The sequence below is a fragment of the Doryrhamphus excisus genome, linkage group LG7, assembly GCF_037039965.1.
Source record: "Doryrhamphus excisus strain RoL-2023G ecotype Guam linkage group LG7, RoL_Dexc_Guam_v1.1, whole genome shotgun sequence".
Taxonomy (NCBI): domain Eukaryota; kingdom Metazoa; phylum Chordata; class Actinopteri; order Syngnathiformes; family Syngnathidae; genus Doryrhamphus; species Doryrhamphus excisus.
The window spans coordinates 9891890-9912534 of NC_136363.1; the positions used below are offsets into that span (position 1 = coordinate 9891890).

The 20645-nt window shown below is 41.1% G+C and overlaps 1 protein-coding gene across 6 annotated transcripts in view; it reads left to right on the plus strand.

Moving 5' to 3' along the window:
• The window catches only part of trappc9 (trafficking protein particle complex subunit 9), a 118346-nt gene that overhangs the window by 54918 nt on the left and 42783 nt on the right, over nt 1-20645 (plus strand). For 5 of the 6 annotated variants that reach the window (XM_078792056.1, XM_078792054.1, XM_078792055.1 and 2 more), the window contains 3 exons: nt 7415-7525; nt 15532-15684; nt 17158-17249. In XM_078792056.1, coding sequence (XP_078648182.1) covers nt 7415-7525; nt 15532-15684; nt 17158-17249 — 356 coding nt within the window. Of the gene's footprint in view, nt 1-7414; nt 7526-15531; nt 15729-15812; nt 17020-17157; nt 17250-20645 lie in introns of those variants that run through there. The other variant, XM_078792057.1, reaches the window with a different exon arrangement.

Sequence of the window (20645 nt, forward strand, 5' to 3'; positions counted from 1 at the left end):
GAGGTGATCCCTGTGGCACACCTTTACATGTACTGACATGCGAATAATCAACATTACTCATTTAAACACGACATTTGCATATTTTAACAGCTTCTTTAAGTTTATAGTGCTCTTCTTGGCTCTGTATTGGTTGTCCAAGAAGTGATCCCTGTGGCACACCCTCGCTGACTTGTCAAAAATCAAATCAAAATTTGAAGTTCTCAACTGCATGTTTTGTGAAATATTAAGTTGTCTAAGAGGTGATCCCTGTGGCACACCTTTACATATACTGACATGTGAATAATCAACATTACTCATTTAAACACGACATTTGCATATTTTAACAGCTTATTTAAGGTTATAGTGCTCTTCTTGGTTCTGTATTGGTTGGCCAAGAAGTGATCCCTGTGGCACACCCTCGCTGACTTGTCAAAAATCAAATCAAAATGACATTTTCTGCATCCACACAGCACGCAAAACACGCTTGCTTCTTGCTGTCAACAAATTATTTCTCATTTTCACTCTATTTGTTTTATTTAATAAGTACACTGGAGGGTGCCAGTTGGACAATTAAAGCAAAGATCTCAAACGACGGTGACTGGAAAAATGGTGCTACCAACTGGATTCCGGATAATTGGCTAGGGCCAATTGATGTTGTACAAATCAATGAAGCTTTAATTAAAAGCGTTATTTAAATGTGACCATACTGAGATGAAACAGCAGTACCGACTCCCCATGAGGTCATTATGTTGTCAGCAATTCGTGAGGAAATGCTCATTTTTTTCTCAAATAAAGTGGGAAAACTCCAAAGTTGGCCACAATAAGAGCTGTACAATTTGGAGTTCATCCACAATTTTCTGGCAAAAATATGCCTCAAAAGTTAACTTGGAGTGTTTCATGAAATGTTTGTGATGAATTCTTTTGTTTTTATTATCAACATTTTGTGATGCCAGCGCAGACGTGGAGGAAGGATAGCAATGAGGATGAGTGTAATGATTAGCCACGAGCCGGAAATGGAAGGGTCTGCAATCAATTTCATATGCAAATAAATTTGACTAAGCACTAAAACATAGTGGATTGCAGCCGAGTTACGGATTTATTTTCTCTTGATTTAAATTACAAATGCTGTAATTTCCAGACTATAGAGCACACCGGTATGTAAGCTGCACCCACTAAAGAGGAAAAAAATATATTGGTGTGACACGGAAATATCTTTTTTAAACTTTTGATTGAATAAATGCGTTTTTCCAAACAGTAACTAAACCACTAAAATTGTCTCCTTCAGCATCACATCAATTCAACAGCCTCATGATTCCTTCGTCACACACTTTGTCAGTCTCTCTCCATTTCCATTTTCACCCATTATTTGCGTTTGCCAAGGGTCTTTGAATGTAACTCCTTTGAATAGTGGGGCTCTATTATACAGATATGGTGTAATACACAACATTAATAAATTCTAGCAGTAGGCCTTCTTATAAAGCCCCCCCCCCCCCCGTATAGTATTGCTCTGCAAACACCTTCTACGGGTGAGTTGTTTTTTGTTCTTTAATTCACTTTTCTTTAACTTCACTTTTTGTTCTGCTTTAAGATGTTATTTAAAACGCTGTGTGTGCAGTGATTGTTTTTAAATTAGCACAACCTCCATTTTCACTTGCAAATTCTGCCATTTCCTCTCATTTGGAGAATGGCAATGAAGCTTCTTCGATCAGCACTCTCACGGACATTACTGCTATCCAAACCAAGGCGATTAGAAGTGGTACTTTCACCGGCGGGTCAGAAAGTGACAGACCTGAATGGAAATTAAATGCACTCACCTCTCTTGCGCACCCATTCTTACTCTCTCATGCGCTATGTATATTAGATTCCCTCCCTGTCGCTCTAAAATGCATACACATTCTATGCCTTTACTTTCGGCTCCACTCCCAAATGAGGGAGGGCAGATCATGGCGGCGTAATGGCCACTTGAGATGAACCATTAGCTGTAATAATCCCCACAGTGTAGGCTATCCATCTTGGGGGGGTCAGTGCTGATATATATATATACTGCTCAGGCAGCTATACTGTCACCTTATCAGTGACAATAGTAGACTCTTACCTTTATGGGATCTAAGGAGCTGGCTGCCCAGTCGGGCTGGCGTAAATCACAAAAGTATTTGAAAGGAAGAGACTTTAAGACCAGTTTCCTGCAGGTGTGCACAAGTCAAATAAGCTACATTTGCATAAACCAATATTGCTTTTCAGTGGCTCATGGGCTTTTGGGCACAATAGTATAGAAGTAAGAAGAAAAAATTGAAGAAATTGATGAAAAGGCTAAAAAAAAACACAGTAAAGTTAATAATAGTAATGCTAAACAGATTAATAATGGCAATAATAATATATAGTGTTTGTAAGTCATTCATAAATATGACTAATTATATAAAATATAAGATGAAATACGAATGTAAACGCCACACTCACTAAATTTAGAGGGAAAAAACAGATTTGTATGTTCTGTATATAAGACACACTGGTGTGTAAGCCGCATTTGCCCACAAAGAAAATGGCGCTGAGAGGGAGGCTGACATCACTGCAGCAGGCAATACAGGAAAACTTCCCTCTTTTAAACTTGTTTTAGTCCATGTTCGTACATTTCTCAGGTACACATTTGAAGTGTTAAGTTGCCGTGTGATGAGTTTAGTGTTATTTATAAAGTGACACAGTGAGTCCGACTGTTGTACAGTTAAATATGCTGACGACCTGCAATTTCCAGTGGGTTGTTGGGAATGCATTGATGGCTCGTGATTGGAACCTGCCAAAGAAAGCACAGTATTTTAACAATTAGTAGTACTTGTGAGGTAAAGGAGATGTCCCAAGATTAGAATTTAGCCCCACTGTACAAGTTTAAGAAAAAGTAGTGGCTTATACACTGGAATTAATTAAACAATTTCATGAGTCATAGTCATTAGTAATTGTGATGTAGCTTCACCGTCAACAATATTGACTATGTTGCGCAATTAAATAAAAACCCAGGACATATTTAACATATATAACAGCAAACATAATAAACATCAGCCCAGATACAAATGTACAGATATGACAGTGCGGTAGTTAGAAATGTAATCAAATATATATGATAATAAACGCTGTTGATTAATGAGGTATAAATGTCAAATCGGCAGTGCAAAAGTGTGCAAAGATAAACAGGGTGCAGTGTGGCAAATGGATATAAATTATTTATGATGTGTTAAAAAAAATAAAAGTAATTATTAATGAGCGTTATAGATCAGAATTACAGTCCCTAATATTTTACATATCCCATTTATATGCTCTGACAACTTTGCGCCAGCTTTGCACTTTATCTTTTCCTTTTTTATTTCCCCCTTTGTAACGACTTCCCTTTATATTATATGCCGCCCCCTTCTTCTCGGATGGCGGCCCCACTTTTATTCCATTTGACCTTTCCTTCACTTTCATCTCACTGTCTGTTGGATCACCTTACCTTTTCCCCTTCTCCACCCGCCGTCTCCTTCTGGACTTTCATCTCGACTTGTGCTCCCCCCCCTCCATTTCTTCCAGTATAAGAATATAAGAAGTGGCTCCAAAGGAAAGGCATGAAAACACCACGCTTTCATTAATGACGCAAGTATGTCGGCAGCGCTTAATGCTTGGACATTATTCTCTCAATGATCTTTCTCCTCACGCCTGTCGCCATTAAATGAACTATGTTGTCTCTTGGTGTCTTTGTTGCTCTCTTTGCCTCGGTAGGCACTTTCACACGTCTTTATTTTGTGCCTACGCTATCTCTTTCCTCCCACACGCCGCTCTCTTTGTCTCACCTACTTCCTCACGTCAACATTTAGTCAGCACATTTGACTTTCTGTTCCCGGGCATTCTTAATACAACATGCTTCCATAAATTCCTTTTTTTATCGGCTACACGCTATCATCTAAACAGCTCTTTTCTCCACTCTGCTGCTGGCATCCTATTTGACCTTTTCGCTTGCGCTGGGAATGACACCATTTTGTTATTTTCCTCTGACTTGCTCTTCAGGGCTTTGGCCATATAAAAGGTGTCAGATGTGTTGGGGGAAAAGTGGCAGGGGAACAGCATGTGTGAAATACGCGGTGATCCATACTTTGAAGGTGGACCTGTAAGAGGGGAGGAGGGGGCATTCACTTGGTAATATTACTGTACCCTGGGAATAAAATGGATTGCTCCAATGGAAGGGAAATAACTAACACTTCCTCTTGGGGGTTGACGGAGGTTGATGTTCTTCTCAGCTCTTGTCCACACACAAAAAATAGTATTTTCATTTATTTCTGCCAATGTAAAGTTCAGTTTGGTACACTTTGGAATGGTGTCGTGGTTTAGGATGGCGATAGCTACCTGAGCTATATCTTAGCTATAGCTAAGAAGCAACACCAAACAGGGTCTCACTTTATAATAAGGTACACAAAAATACAGTAGTTACTGTGGAACTACTGAAGAACTAATGACTAAGGCACTTCAATTTAGAGTAGTTACTGAAGAAGTAATGAGAAATAATGAGAAACTCATGAGTCGTTACTAAGGAACTAATAGAGATAGTGAACTAGTTAGTAAAGTAGTTACTGAGGAACTAAGCATACATTTTGAGTAGTTACTTAAGACCTAATGAAGAAATAATGAACTCACGAGTAGTTACTAAGGAACTAACAGAACTAATGAACTAGTTAGTAGAGTAGTTACTGAAGAACTAAGGCACATACATTTGGAGTCGTTACTGAAGAAGTAATGAAGAAATAAAGACAAACTCATGAGTAGTTACTAAGGAACTAATAGAGCTAGTGAACTAGTTAGTGAAGTAGTTACTGAGGAACTAAGCGCATACATTTTGAGTAGTTACTTAAGACCTAATGAAGAAATAATGCACTCATTAGTAGTTACTAAGGAACTAACAAAGAACTAATGAACAAGTTAGTAGAGTAGTTACTGATGACAAATGCACATACATTTTGAGTAGTTACTGAAGAAGTTATGAAGAAATAATGAGGAACGCATGAGTAGGTACTAAGGAACTAACAAAGAACTTATGAACTAGTTAGTAGAGTAGTTACTGAGGAACTAAGACATATACATTTAAGGATGCTATTGAGAAACTAATGAGGAACCTGAGAGTGGTTACTAAGGAACCAAGGCACATACATTTAGAGTAGCTTTTGCGAAGCTAATGAAGAACTAATGAGGAACTGATGAGTCGAGTAGTTATGGAGGAACTAAGGCACATACATTTGGAGTAGTTACTGAAGACGTAATGACGAAATAATGAGGAACTCATGAGTAGGTACTAAGGAACTAACAAAGAACTAATGAACCAGTTAATAGAGTAGTTACTGAGGAACTAAGGCACATAAATTTAAGGTAGCTATTGCGAAGCTAATGAAAAACCAATGAGGAACTGATGAGTAGAGTAGTTATGGAGGAACTAAGGCACATACATTTGGAGTAGTTACTGAAGAAGTAATGACAAAATAATGAGGAACTCATGAGTAGTTACTAAGGAACTAACAAAGAACTAATGAACTTGTGAGTAGTTACTAAACACATAAATTTGGAGTACTTACTGATGCTACTAAGATGATGTTTTTTTTCTCCTATTATTCTCCTGAAATGATGCTTTTTTTTCTTGTTAGATTGGGTGTTGGGTGGCAGAATCAGCACGGGGAGGGAGGGGGGGCAACCTCATTGATCAGTCAGCATCTTTGGCTACGTAGTATCCCACGTTTGACATTTTCCTATAACCCTTATAGGCTGATAGTTGTTTCATCACTTTAATGGAGACAATCAATTCCGGGCTTTTAGTTTGGATATGTCAACATTGAATGCTTGTCGCCTGTTTTCGAAAGGCTTCCCAATGAGCTCCCGTTTCATTTGTTAGCGTGGCATAAATCTGGAGAATAGACAGTGGCATTCATTAATTTTCCTTCCTTCTACCTCCGTGACACACTAGCAGCTGTACCTGAAATAATCACCAGTAAAGGTCGCCTTCAGCGGCCATGACCGTGTGCTTAAAATGACATTTATATGCAGTGTTGCTGCTTCTCTTCTATTCTGACTGATGTTATTTAGCAGTGTATATTTAGACATAATGTTTCATTAATCCCTTTCTCTCTCCTTTTGGCTTTACCGATTGAAGGAGACGCCTTGTTCCAAACCCTATTGGCTTATTTTGAATTATTTATCCATCTGGAAATCTACGTGCTGTCTGTTATAGCGTATCCGGATGCTTAATAAGATTATTCCACGTTCAGAGTTCACACACAGGACTTTTTTTGTTGTTGTTTTTTTTTTGCAGCACCGACTTAAATGTAGTGTTTGAATGTTATTTTGGGCTGTTGTCTTGAAACCCAGAAATCCACATCGTCTTTGTTTGTATCCTCCCATTTTGATTTGGGTTGAGGAGTACAAGAGCAATGAGTCTGTGTTTCTTATCAGGTTGCTGTGATTGATCGCCCCAGCTTAATGCCCCGGCCCATAAATCAGTAGCTCTACCCGCTCGGGCCTGTTAATCACGTCTGCCAACAGAGACAACAAGACAATTAAAGAAACATGGCTAGGCCTAAAAAATATGCTCTTTTAATTGCCGCGGCAGTTTATTAGTGACTCGGGCGAGCGGGAACGTAATCCTCCATTAACCTTGGGATTGAAGAGACTGGAAGCCGGATGAGAGTGAGAGTCGGTGTTGCCTGGAGGCTAGACGAGGTGGTGATGGGATGGTTAATTTACACAAAGGATGCACTTTTTACATCTGCTCGTTGGCACCCTCATTTTTTTTTTGATTAATCAAATAACCGGTTGGAATAACTCGCATATGTTTAATCGGGGAGGCACAGACGTGTGCTCTACTGTTTATTCCCCATGTAATTGCATTGCGGGGATTGATTTAGGCGCTTTGACAGTCTCTGTTTCCTCTCATCAGTCATTAGCAAGGGGGGGAAAATAGCCACTTAGGGTTAAAATTAGCTGAAAAGCCAGCGCCGTCTTCTCCCGCTTGATCTAAATCGCAAATTTGCCCCTTCTTATGATCAGCATTAGAATAGCAGGCCCAGGTCTGATTTGGAGATCGGCCTGCTCCAACCAGGCGCCTGGCGCTATGATGAAAGCGCTGCCACCGTTTGATGCTGTGACAAGGACAAGGTCTTGGCTCCGTCGCCTGCCTTAGCCATGTATGGTTCCATGTATTTTTAGAAGAAATTATCGTAATTGATGCTTCCAGATGCCTACTCTTGCTAGGGAACGAGACAGGGTCGGTGGTCGGGGCCTAGACGGGCTGCAGAGCGCATGTACAGTACAGCGCCGTGTCGCATTGTGTCGGTTGGAAATACATGTACAGAATTTTACAATGTGCCATCTAATGCAGGGGTGTTCAGGTTGAAAAAAAAAAATTATAAATATGTTTCTCTGCATCCATCCACAGCACCCGTCAATGTCACCTACTGCTCGACATCTTCAACCCCACAGAGCATGAGCTCACCGTCAGCGCCAAGAACAACCAGGACCTTGTCCTCCATGCCAGCGAGTGCCAAAGGTAAGACGTTGAAAGATAAAGGGGACATATTCTTGTGCACTTTTCAAGAGCTGTTTTGTTGTGCCTCGCCACTTGGCAGTTGGAATCCCAGGATTTCTCAAAAATAGATTTATTAATAAATCACACTGCCTAAATTCAGCATTTTTTCAAGCATAAAAATGTCTAAATAAACCTAAACACATACATTATGTAAGGAATTCAAGGTGTGTATGATATCTAGTATTCTACACTGGTCATGTGACTGTAATGTCCGGTGAGACACACAAGCACCAGAGCAACAGGCTTTTATTGGCCTCCCACTTTATCCCACTGGTCTTATTTTTTGTCTTAAATGGCTGATTTACTGTCATTATATCTGGTAATACAAGTGTAAAGACTGACATAGGAGTGTTATGTCATATCTAGAGGGCTCTAATAATTAAGATTAAGATATGCCTTTATTCGTCCCTCAGTGGGGAAATTTGTATTGCACAGCAGCAAGAGTACAAAGTCAGTTAAGCAGTACAAAATACACAATGTAGAAAAATAAACAATATAAACAACCCAAGTATTAACAAAATGGTTAAAACTCTTGTAGTTTCTTTCTAAAAAATAGTCAATTTCTAAATAGGGGGCTTCTACTTCATTCACTTCATTCACTCGTCACGGTCGGGTCTGCATCTCTACATTTTTTGGGAGTTTTTAAGGGTATTATTGCTTCTGACTTAAAAAATGTGGGCTTGCTAACACATCAAAAAAGTACTTTACTCTTGACAATTGCTGACCCAATAAAAAAATCATTGGTGAGCCATTTTGGGCCTGGAAATGCAGTTTGTAGAGCCTTGCTGCGGCGGGGTGCTGCTGTCTAGAATCTGTGCTTTCATAAAGGAAGTGAATGAGTGCTGTAAAATTCTATTAAGCTCGGCCATCTGTCATTGCTGGATAATCTCAGACATGTTACCTGTACAGCCTTGGCCATTTGTCATTGATAAAATCCTTAACTGAATAAATGCTTTTTGCTCTTAAAAAGTATATATTTTAAGAGATTCGTAAAAAGGCATAATGGAGTTTCTCACCTTTTGGCTGCCAATCGTTGCTTTTGACGGTCATGGTGATTGCTTCCGTCGTGAATTGAGATGATCTCCTTTCAGTGCAAATAACACCCCTGTAGAAAAGCAGTGTATATGATGTCACATTCACCCCATTCACTATTTAGAGTGGTAGGATTTTGCATATAAAGCAAAACAAGGCTAAAGGCTTCATGGTTCTCCATCTGGAGCTTCCCTCATGTCTTCCATCCCAACCCTTTTCTTCCATATCGCCACGTCAATAAGCCCCGTGTCATTTTAATATGTCGCTCCCTGCTCAGTGATGAATGAGATGTCAAGGCACAAGATGTTTTCTGGAGTGGTTTCATCCAGGAACGTGTGTGTGAAGGTAGCTTTGGAACCCGACAGGCGGAAAAATGATTCTGTCAATCACCAGTCTTCTTCTTAATTGTGAGTATGCAGAGTCCAGTGTTCAAACCTCCTAAAAAATCCATTCAATTTGGACTGTTCCAACACGTGGAATCCAAAATTGTGGTTCCTTCCTACAGAATGATCAAAGCCAAGGAAAGAAAGGATGCCATAACAAGAACAGAAGGGGGTCGTTGTGGCCATTGGCATCGTGGAGGCAGAAATAATTCCTGTTTATTTCTTTGGCTTTTTTTTGGCATTACTTTTTTGCGATTACTCAAATACACTTCATAAAGTGTGTATTTACTGTGACTGACTAAATTGGAAAGTACACTTATGGGGAAGACCAGGAAGCCAAGCAATGTGTTCCTGGAATTTTTTTTTCTTTTTCTTGCACCTCTGTGTGCACGTGCATCATTGAACATTGTCGGTTGTATGAAAAAAAACAAAACAACTCCAACTGTCCAGTCAAAAGCTACTCACAGGGCTGTGATTTCTTGACATGTCCACACATGTAATAGCAGCGTAATATTTTATGACTTCCTAGAATCCATACACCTTCCCTCAGAAAATCCTACCTGTTTCTCCAAGGATTTATTCTGTCTACACAAGTACACAGAAAAGTAAGAAAATAGCAACAACTGCAATTTCCTCAGTAAATAATCCTGATTGCTTGAGTTGGAGCCGTAGATTCAATTTTTGAAGTGTCTGGGAAGGCGAGATTTTGACAGTGGGGGTGAGGAGTGCTGCTTTCATGTTGTCATATCATTGAGTGAGATATTTTATCTCTTTGATGGAGTTCTTTCACGGTGATTGAGAGTGCGTATGGGAACTCTGGTGAAACTGTTGGGACACTCCAAACATCAGAGTCATTCGGGGAAGCTCGGAATTTAAAGCCGTCCCTCTCGGGACCGGCCATTTCTGATGATTTTGACCGTTTTTTTCAAAGCACACTGGGCTATATAGACATGGTGTATACCAAAAGGAAGATTAGATGCTCATCTTTCATCAGGAAAATTACATTTGTTTCTATTTTTTCCGTTCAGCAGTAGAACACAGGTAAGTTTCAGAAAAATATCAGTTCTCGATTAAAAAAAAAAAGGGAGAATGTAGCCATGTACTCTATATTTCAAATCAAATCAACTTTATTTGTATAGCACTTTTCCTGCAAAGACATGCAACACAAAGTGCTTTACAGAATTAAAAACAATTACCACAATTAAAAGGAAAAACAAATAAGAAAGCCCCTATCTCCCACCTTCTATATTAGACACACACACACACACACAATCACACACAGTAGGGAGACATGGCATGGCACTGAGGATCAAGGAAACGCCACTTTTGGGGCCGTCCACACTGGGAGGAGCCGCAGGCCGTGTCATCGGGGGACCAGCACCTGGGTCCCCCGACTCTAACAGACGGGCGGACCCCCACATTAAAGGGAGCAACCCCCAGCCGGCCGGGTCGAAGGGACCCAAGGATGGCACCCCCTCAGCAGACCCGACACAGGACCCCCCCTGAGGAAACACTGGAGTTAAAAGCTAAAGACTAAAAGCATAAAATAGGACTAAAAAGATAAAAACATAAGAAAAGTTTAAAAATATTAGTAAAAAGCCTGATTAAAAAGGTGTGTCTTTAATCTTGTTTTTTAAATATCAACAATATTTAGCCAAAATGATACCACAACATAAACATTCATTCATTCATTTTCTACCGCTTATCCTCACGAGGGTCGCGGGGGGTGCTGGAGCCTATCCCAGCTGTCTTCGGGCAAGAGGCGGGGTACACCCTGGACTGGTCGCCAGCCAATCACAGGGCACATATAGACAAACAACCATTCACATTCACATTCATACCTATGGACAATTTGGAGTCACCAATTAACCTAGCATGTTTTTGGAATGTGGGAGGAAACCGGAGAAAACCCACGCATGCACGGGGAGAACATGCAAACTCCACACAGAGATGGCCGAGGGTGGGATTGAACAGCGCACTAACCACTTGACCGCCGTGCAGCCGACAACATAAACAACACAAAATAACAGGGTCAACTATTTACAATATTCACGTTTGCAACTAACGTTTGTGCGTACACACGTGCACAGTTTGGTTTACAGTGCGACCATTAAACTCCTGTTTTAACAGCAACATCATACTAGGTTAGCCCATGTGGTGGAGAAAAACGGATCAAACTTCCAGCTTCCCACGTCTGTAGATGACGGATGGATTATTGGCAGAGCTCCAAGCTTCATTTAATATGTGTAGCGAAGCCTGCTTTTGATGATGGATTTTTCTCAGGTCTGGTGCTTATGAACAAGCTAGACCGATTTAAAAGTCCATTTAGCACAAAAAGAGGCCTATCAGACACGGACCCAGTCATACAATGTGACCCTGCCAAGAACAATCTGTGTGGTCATCTCCTCTAGCCTCCCTTTCATTGTCTTTCAGCACCACTCGTGCGTCTCCCAAGGGCCATAAACAAGACTTTGGTGGTTTACATCCCATCATTACATCAATCCAGAGGTGACGACCAGTCAGTCCCTTTCGTCGTAAATCTACTTACTGTAACAGGCCGGGTGTCAGTGCTAACTGCACCGCTTTTCTCCTCTTGTGTCTCTTCTCATTCGCAGTGTGCCGGATCACTGCACACACACACACACACACACACACACACAGGGTGGACACACCTCAGTGCATGGGCTTTTCAAACAAAGCTTGTTTCCATGGTGACCACCTTTACCCTGTTATGCCTGCAGAGCACATAATGTTTTTGCAGTCCCATCTTCAGTAAGTCCCACGTGGATCGCTTGTTTTCCCCTCCTGCTCAGCTCATTCAAATGTATGAAATGCTCATGACGTGCACAATATGAAGTGTCGTGTCCAGTGGAGAAGTACTTATGCATGCTGAAGACGGAGCACGAAGAACAGGTGCGATGTTTCCTGACAAAGACGAGAGCCGATGGTCTTGACATGCATCTCTCAGGCATTCACAATTCCCAGCCCTGTCGTATTTGCTCTGCGGAAGTTTCTGTTTTTCCCCTCCACAAATGTTGGAGAGATAATATCTTCCCTGGAGGGGCTCCGGTGTGATGGCTTAGCTGAGGCGCTGGAACATTGTGCTGTAGTTCTGAAATCGCTCCGTCTGCCACAGATTACTTGACACTAGTCATTTGGCACAGCACGGTGGAGATACGGTCTTCTCAAGGGACGATGCTATGGAAATGATTCTTGGATGTACTGTACGTTAGAGTAGCCATTGTACAGCTTGTATTAGTAGTATACTGTAGATCAGGGGACTCAAACTCAATTTACCTGGGGGCCACTGGAGCTAGGGTCTGGGTGAGACTGGGCCGCATCAGGTTTTCCAAAAAAAAAAAAAAAACGCATTTATTAAAAACAGAAAAATGAATAAACTTTGCTTTGCTTCCGATTTTCTACAATAAAAGCTCTGATAAAACATTCCACTGTTCTCAAATATCTTAATTTTTATTTTTCTACACAAAATAAGATGAAAAATAAATAAACAAATCAAGAATAAAGAAAATCAATCAATCAGTAATAAATAAATATAATAATAATAATAAAACGGCAAATAATAAAAACTTAAGAAACCACATATAGTTGGTGGGTAGACAATTTTTTTTCTGATTAAAATGAACAAAGCATTATTAGAGCCCTGTAGACATGACAAAACACGACTATAGTCACATTTATACTCTTTTTATTTACAACATATTGCGCAACTGCAGAGTCTTGAGACACATGCTAACTCGCAAACTAGAGAGCTAGCGACCTAAACGGTAGTTATTTCCTTTGAACTTAAATAGCCAAAAACTTACCACTTCCACACGCATAGGGAGGATAACTATTAACAGTTATTTAACCTTTAATATGAACATTAATCAAACGTAATAATTTTTTCTGGGTACATGATACCATACAGCATCCATATCAAACTTGCGCGTGCCGCACTAACATTAAACTTTCATATCAAGGTGGGGGCCTCAAACTAGTGTCCTGCGGGCCACATTTGGCCCGCGGGCCGCATGTTTGAGACCCCTGTTGTAAATGTATCCACTGCCGCAATTATTGTCCATATAGCTGGCTACACAAGTGAATAGCAAGAACTTTGTATCTTGCTTATAATCGAGCGTAGTGGTGGTTGTGTCATGGGGGTGCATGAGTCCTGCTGGCACTAGGGAGCTGCGGTTCATCGATCATCATGCATGTTTTCCCTGAAAGAACCGCAGCTCCCCAGTGCCGGCAGCACTCATGCAGGCCCAGATTGATCATCACTGTGCTGGACAGCAGACAAGCTAATTATTGTGTGTCCACTGTACACTGACTACTCTAAAGTATATGCTTATTTTTATCATTTCATCATACATCTACTATATTTAAAAGCCCTTATGTCATCATATGTCCGTAATAGTAACAAAAGACATAGAGTTAGCTTTCATGGGATTTTTTAAAGCACGATACCCCCGAAAAAGATCCTCCCGAGACAGAAATAGCTCATAGCCTACCCTTCCTCACTTTTAATGACAGCCAGCGCATTAGAAGATTGTCCGCACGGTAACCTTCCTGGTGCGTTCCGTAATTGGCTGTGAGGATTACGTTTTGGATGTAGCTGAGCATATCGAGGCAAGGAGGGAGGGGGCACGCTGCAGCCGCTGCAAACAAAGGGTTACACCGAGTCAGCCGCAGTCTAAAAATAGACTGTTGCTCATGCTCGCCTCTGCACGAGCCTCTGTGGATCTCTGCCTTTAAGCTCTCGCACGTGAGCTAAAAATAACCCTCCTGATGAAAACATGCATATGCACACTCTGTATAGGCTCTTGGCTCACCCTCCCCCCCCCTCCCTTGCGGCATAACACATCACCGCTGTTAGGAAAGATGCATGTTTGGAAATCGTTTAGAATTCTGCAACAGGCTGTGTTGGGGTATGATTAGATTCTTACTCACAAGTCAGGGCACACACACACACACACACACACACTACAGGAGCGTGCACACCGCAGTAACATACAGGCCTCTCAAGCAAATGAAATGCAAATTGAGCTCTGCTAAAATAGAAGTCAAGCAGTGGAGATTATATCGGCTTTATTTAGCCATACTGCTGCATCCAGGACAAGATCGGGATTCCTAAATTCACCATGAAACTATAAATTACGTTGAATCTTCTGAAGTCTGCTTAAGCATTTTAAAACCAAAAGATGTACGTACGTTTTCTGCACATTTACGGCATTGCGTCAATGGAATAACTGTTATTTCTGTCATTTGTATGTGTGTTAATAACATAATAATGTGTTAAGGGCTGCATCGAGTGGTTAGCATGTTGACCCGAGTCCATGTGGAGTTAGCATGTTCATCACATGGGCTCAATCATCATTACTGGTGGGTCGCTTCCCTGCAACCCTTTCAGCTGGTGTTGCCATTAAAGCGGCTTCAATGCCAAATTACGGAGAGATGACGATAATGACAAAGATGGTGTCAGAGATCACCCTCCCCCCTCCCCTGGAGTTGGATGCAATGTTGTTTAGTTCTGCCAAACAAATGCATGCACATCATCTTAACCCAGTCCTTGACTTTACTAAAGCCTTTCCAATAAGTCATCTGAAGTCATTTGTATGGAGTTCCATGCAGACATGAGCATATTGCTCACAGAAGATGTTCATTGTTAACATTTCACCCCCTCAACATTGAGGTTGAGACACCCGCGAATGTGAAAAGGACCGTGGGCAAACAAAAGATTTTGTGAATCGTATGAGACGGAGCTGCCGTGAATGGATTTCATCACACCAAAATACCCGGAATAATGATCTTTGAATTGGATCTGCTGATGAATGCCTTCGGCGTGCTCAAATCACCTCTCTCTTGCCGTAAGGCTCATTGGAAGTCATGAAAATGCCAATGAGATGCGGGCTAGAACACACAGAGCTCGGCAAAGCCCGGAGAAAAGAAAATAGAATTGTCTGTCGCATAGACAAATGAAATTATGGAGTCATGCAAATCTGTGCAAAGTCTTTGTAAAAATATATATATATATATTGAGATGCTTAGTGCTTCGACTGGCTACCCATCCAAATACCTTTCTCGAAAAACAGAAATAAAGGGCCGAGCAGGGTGAAATTCCACCCAACATGGCCACAGCTTGTTATTGAAACTCTTGCTTTTGCATACCACCCGGCGACTATAGGAGACTTGGTGCTCACATGAATGGTGGCATAAATTACAGTAAATACAAGTTTGTGTTGCTGTTTTGTGGGTTTTAGTTGTGATGCCGCCACCTTACAATGACTATTTTTAGTCGTGATGGTGTGTATATTTGAAGAAAAACAGCACTCATTTAAAGATGGGGTCGTCACTGGTGGGTTGACGTTACCCATGTCTCGCTCATCTTCAAAGATGCTAGCAAGACCTGCTGCAGCTTATGATCTCGTTTGCGCTGCTTTGTTGGAAAGGCTGCGAGACGATAATTGCACCCGTTTTGCTTTGATGCGTCGCATCAACAGACTCATCCTTTGCAATGATGCCCCCTTTCCACCCCCCGTGCCTCTCTTCCAGGATGGCCATCCAGGTTGACAAGTTTGACTTTGAGAGCCTGCCCCTGCCCGACCAGGAGACAAGCCGCTTCGTGAACCCCAAACAGCTGGAGGAGGAGCGACAGCACGCTCAGGGCTGTCAGATCAACAGCAAGCTGGGCATCTGTTGGAGCATCATATCCTTCTATGGGCTCAACTTAGCCAGACATAAAGCAGAAGGTTTGGATGTATTATTCCGTAGCCTCACTCCCATCATGCTGTATTTTTTTAAGACCAGATTGAGTGAACTGTGTGTGTTGACAGTCAGAAGACGGATAAAAAAACATCTGGATTCTACATCTGGAGGCCCCGTGGCCACCGGGGAACTTGGTCCTCAGCTCTGACAGATGGGGAACGCTTATGGCTCAGCGCTTGACACTTTGACACTGTGTTGTGATGCCCCAGTGTGTGGAGGTGAAGTTGAAGCAATCACTCACACCTTAAGCATGTTTGGTCTACCAAAGATTACAGTCTATAGGTTTAAGTTTGGGTATGAATCTTATCCAAAACTTTTAGAACTCGTACTGTAGGAAATACATAAATAATATCACCATCAATACTACTTCGGCAACACAGTTTCTCTCGTAAGATTTCGACAGCACAATCTTCCACAATTTTTTTCCTCACACAGCAAGCTAACAGACACAAGGTCCGAAAGGTGCAACACAGATATACCGGGTTGGAAGACATACTGGACATATTATTTATGCAAAATGACTTTCATGGCTACACATGAAGATAAACAAACACCTTTGGTTCTAAAACAGAGCCCTGAGGAACTGCTGAATCTTTTGCTATCCTGTTCTGCAATGTCAGCAGGGTTAAATTATCATCTTATCACGAATATCATCAAAAGAGTGATTATCCGGATCTTATATAGCTTATATCTTATAGAATCAGGGTAATTCATCGGTTGTTTCCGGATGGCATTCACATTGATCAGGCAAATGTCAATATTTTTTTTATTTCCTCAGTCTATGAATACAATGCTATTATCTTTGTGTTTTAAGCCAAACATGATATTCACACACATGAGCTTTGACCACTAACTGTTAGTGTTTGGTTCATATTGAGTCTGGGGTCCAACTGCTTACTCGATTAATCAAAACAAGGTTCAGGTTGCAGCTGTACTCTCAACTGTTAAAGGGGACAAATTATGCTTTTTCCACTTTTCTGACCTACAAATGTAGTTTGAATGTTGTATTTTCCTGTTAAACGATGCCAAAGTTTCAGATAAAGAGGTTTGCGCGTCTGGAAGTGAGCCCTGACAGAAGTTTGGGATGGCTCAAAACACTTGGTTTCAAAAAGCGTGGTGAAACTGTTCTTTTGTGATGTCACAGATGGGCGGAAGTCCTTATATGGTTATATGGTATAATTACTCCTTGATATACATATTTTGAGGGGATTCTGGAACATTATATATTTTCATTTTTATACCATACTTTATTGTAATTTTTATTATAGATTATTTTATTATAGATTATTTTATTATTATTATTATTTTAATATTTTATTGTTCATTATTATTATTATATATATTTGTTGGTTTACTATAGTTAATCCAAAGTGCAGACAGTTTTTTCACACCGTTTGTCCTTAACCACACGCACCCTTCTCTGCGGCGCCACGGCGAGGCCAGCGTGGAGGGAGTCCTCAACCAGCTGGTCCTGGAGCACCTGCAGCTGGCACCCCTGCAATGGGGTGAGTATCATAATGTCCCTACTTCCCAAAAACTACTTGTCACACTTTGGCTTCCTTCCCTGTTATCCAGTCAAGCTTGTTACCTGTCATTTAGCATGTGGACACCCACAACTGGTCTCAAGCCATGTTTTTTATTTGCATACTTAATAAGGAAGCAGTCTATTTTAGCGAAGTGTAGACAGCAGCTCGGGTAATGTGCGAACCTCCAGAGAGGGTTTTTTTTTTTGGTCGCACCATCTGTGATCATCATCTGAAATCGCTTTTGATTCAGTAAGGGTGTTTGTTTTCCGAGATTCTCAGCACCTCGTTTAGGCCATGCCAGCGTTTTGATTAGTCAGTCGGGGGCCATTGTGCTTTTGCAAAGAGGAAACAATATGCAAACGGAGATGATCAAGCATGGAAATGTAGACTTTTGTCGCCGTAGGCTGGAGAACTCGCCAGTTTAAAAAATCACCTCCACGCCTAAAGGAGTCGCATTCTTTTTGCATAAAGGTGGCCTTACAGTTCTAGCCTCGGCCTTGCAAGCCCTACTGATTATATGAGCCAAGTAATTTGCTTCAGCCCATTAGGATGCCTTTATCTGTGTTGCCAAAACTATCATAGGCTCAATTACGGATGTAATTCAAGCTTTTCCCCCGTGTCTGAAATTGTTAGTCTAATTGGGTACTTTTACTGCTCCTTTCTTTTTTTTTTGCCTCTCTGTGCTTAGGCTGTGTTCACATTAGTCATGTTTGCTTGTGTTAAAACAAGAACCACCTGTTTAAGCGGCCTTGGTCCTCTTGTTTGGTACACAAAAGGGTTCGGAAGGTAACAGTCGCTCTGCCTGCTACACTGTTTAGTTACAATTAGATACAATAGATTTCGACATGACTGTAAAACAGGGGTCTCAAACTCGCGGCCCGCGAGACGCTAGCTTGAAGTCCCCACCTTGATACCTAAGTTAATGTTGAAATGACAGCTTAAAGCTGTGTGCACACCGGACACAATTAACATGATTTTACCCCACCCATACTGTTACCCTACCCTGTTACCCCGCCCTGTTTTGCTTTGGATTAGCAATGAAGCTAAAGGCTTACGACGCTGGGTACAAATAAATGCAGGAAAATGATTTGGAATAAAAGGGAAAATACACGTCAAGATAAAGCATCTCATCAAACATGTTGTTAAAGTTACGGCGCTGCTCCCAGATGGAACTGAGTACGATGCTAACTAAATTATTAAGTTTCATTAATGTTCATGTTAAAGGTTAAATAACTGTTAATACTGTACATTTGAATCTGAAAAAAATAATTTCTCTACCAACTGTATGTGGTTTCTTACGTTTTTCTTATTTGCTGTTTTATTATTATTTTACTTATTTATTACTGATTGATTTATTGTCTTTATTCTTAATTTGTTTATTCATTTAAATCTTATTTTGTGTATAGAAAAATAAAAATTAAGATATCTGAGAACAGTGGAATGTTTTATCAGATATTTTGTTGTGGAAAACCGGAACCAAAGTACTGAAAAAGTGTAGGGTATAGCAGAAGCAAAAGCATTGAAGATTCTTGATTTTTTTTCCAGTTTTTAATAAATGCGTTTTGTTTTTGTTTTTTAAACCTGATGTGGCCCGGCTTCACCCAGAACCTAGCTCCGGTGGCCCCCAGGTAAATTGAGTTTGAGACCCCTGCTGTAAAATGACTTTTGCGGTGCCCTCTATGGTTTGTGTCCAAAAATACAGTGGACATGAACAACATCCAAGTTAACTAGTTAGCCTCTGATTTATTTATTCTAAACTGGGTTTGAAACAGAGCAGGGAAGGACAAAGTAAGAAGCCAAAAATCTACCACTTCCACACTGAATGGGAGTAGGACCTTTTTTTTCCTGGCTGATGCAATGGAACATTACGACACCTAATGAGTAGAATACTACATCTGACTTGTATTTCAATATTTTTTGACAAATAATAGGCCACAGGCCATATCAGTCCTTCGGCAATCCGACTAAGCAACCTAAAAATGACAGCGAGTGTATTGTAGCGCTGTGTGAGAAATTTCAAGTCAGTACGACTTGAGCGCCAGCAGGTGGTGTGCTATAATAGCACAGGAAACACAGCAGGGGTGCATGTTTTGACAGATTTTCACCCTTGTAGCGGTTCAGGACTAGTAGATTGTTTTTGCCTGTTGCTTCTCGTCGCATCTTGTAATTTCCCCCTTCAACCACAGCAGATTTTACCACCGGCATAATAGTAATAGCTGTCAGCAAGCCCTGTAGTGTCTTTTTGCATGTTTTTGAGTTTATCGTTGGTGTTGGAGAGCAAACGGAGGCCATTAGTAAATCAGCTTGCCTTGAGGCATCGTCTTAGCCAATAGCTGCAACAGTTTTGAACATTTCTGCCACTCATTGATTGCACATTTGTTCCTACAGGGTGGTATAGTCTGTTTAATCGTCTCAAAACCGCTCAGACTGCACAAATCCTTATAGTATTTGTGCATTCTTCCCCTTCAGTGTGTGCATAGACTGAGTATAGTCAGAGCTCCACAAAGGAGCAACCAGGCCAAAAAAAAAAATTGAAAATAAGACCAGTGACAATCTTTTTGAGCTTAAATCAATATGAGTTTTAGCTTGACCTCCCTTATATACTAATTCCAATAGATTTCTTCAAAATCTCTTGTCATTTCCATTTCATTTATATTTTCCGCCCCAACAGTCAAAGTTGTCAGCAGCTCTTTTATTGTATGATAAATTTGAGGAGAGGCGAAAACAAACAATAGAGAGGCCCGCCAAACTGTACACATCGACCATTGATTTCATTGTGCGTATGAAAAGGGGAGACAGTTTTACAAACTCTCTGAATGCCAGTCTTGGAGATGTTTTTTTCTGAAGGTTACTGCCTGACTGCTTTTATTATCTCTGACAACATTTTATTGTAGTCGGAGACATCGTCGTCATTAGTCGTCATCCTTTTTAGAATGGAAGGGGAAGACATTTGTTGACTGGATAAGATAATTCTGGACGGTTAATTCCATGCATGCACAGGGAGAACATGTAAAACTCCACACAGAGATGGCCGAGGGTGGAATTGAACTCTAGTCTTCTATCAGCTAGAACTCATTCATTCATTTTCTACCGGCTTTTCCTCACGAGGGTCGCGGGGGTGTGCTGGAGCCTATCCCAGCTGTCTTCGGGCGAGAGGCAGGGTACACCCTGGACTGGTCGCCAGCCAATCACAGACAACCATTCACACTCACATTCATACTTATGGACAATTTGGAGTGGCCAATTAACCTAGCATGTTTTTGGAATGTGGGAGGAAACCGAGTACCCAGAGAAAACCCACGCATGCACGGGGAGAACATGCAAACTCCACACAGAGATGTGGGTAAAGACAAAATAAGAAACCAAAAAGTTACC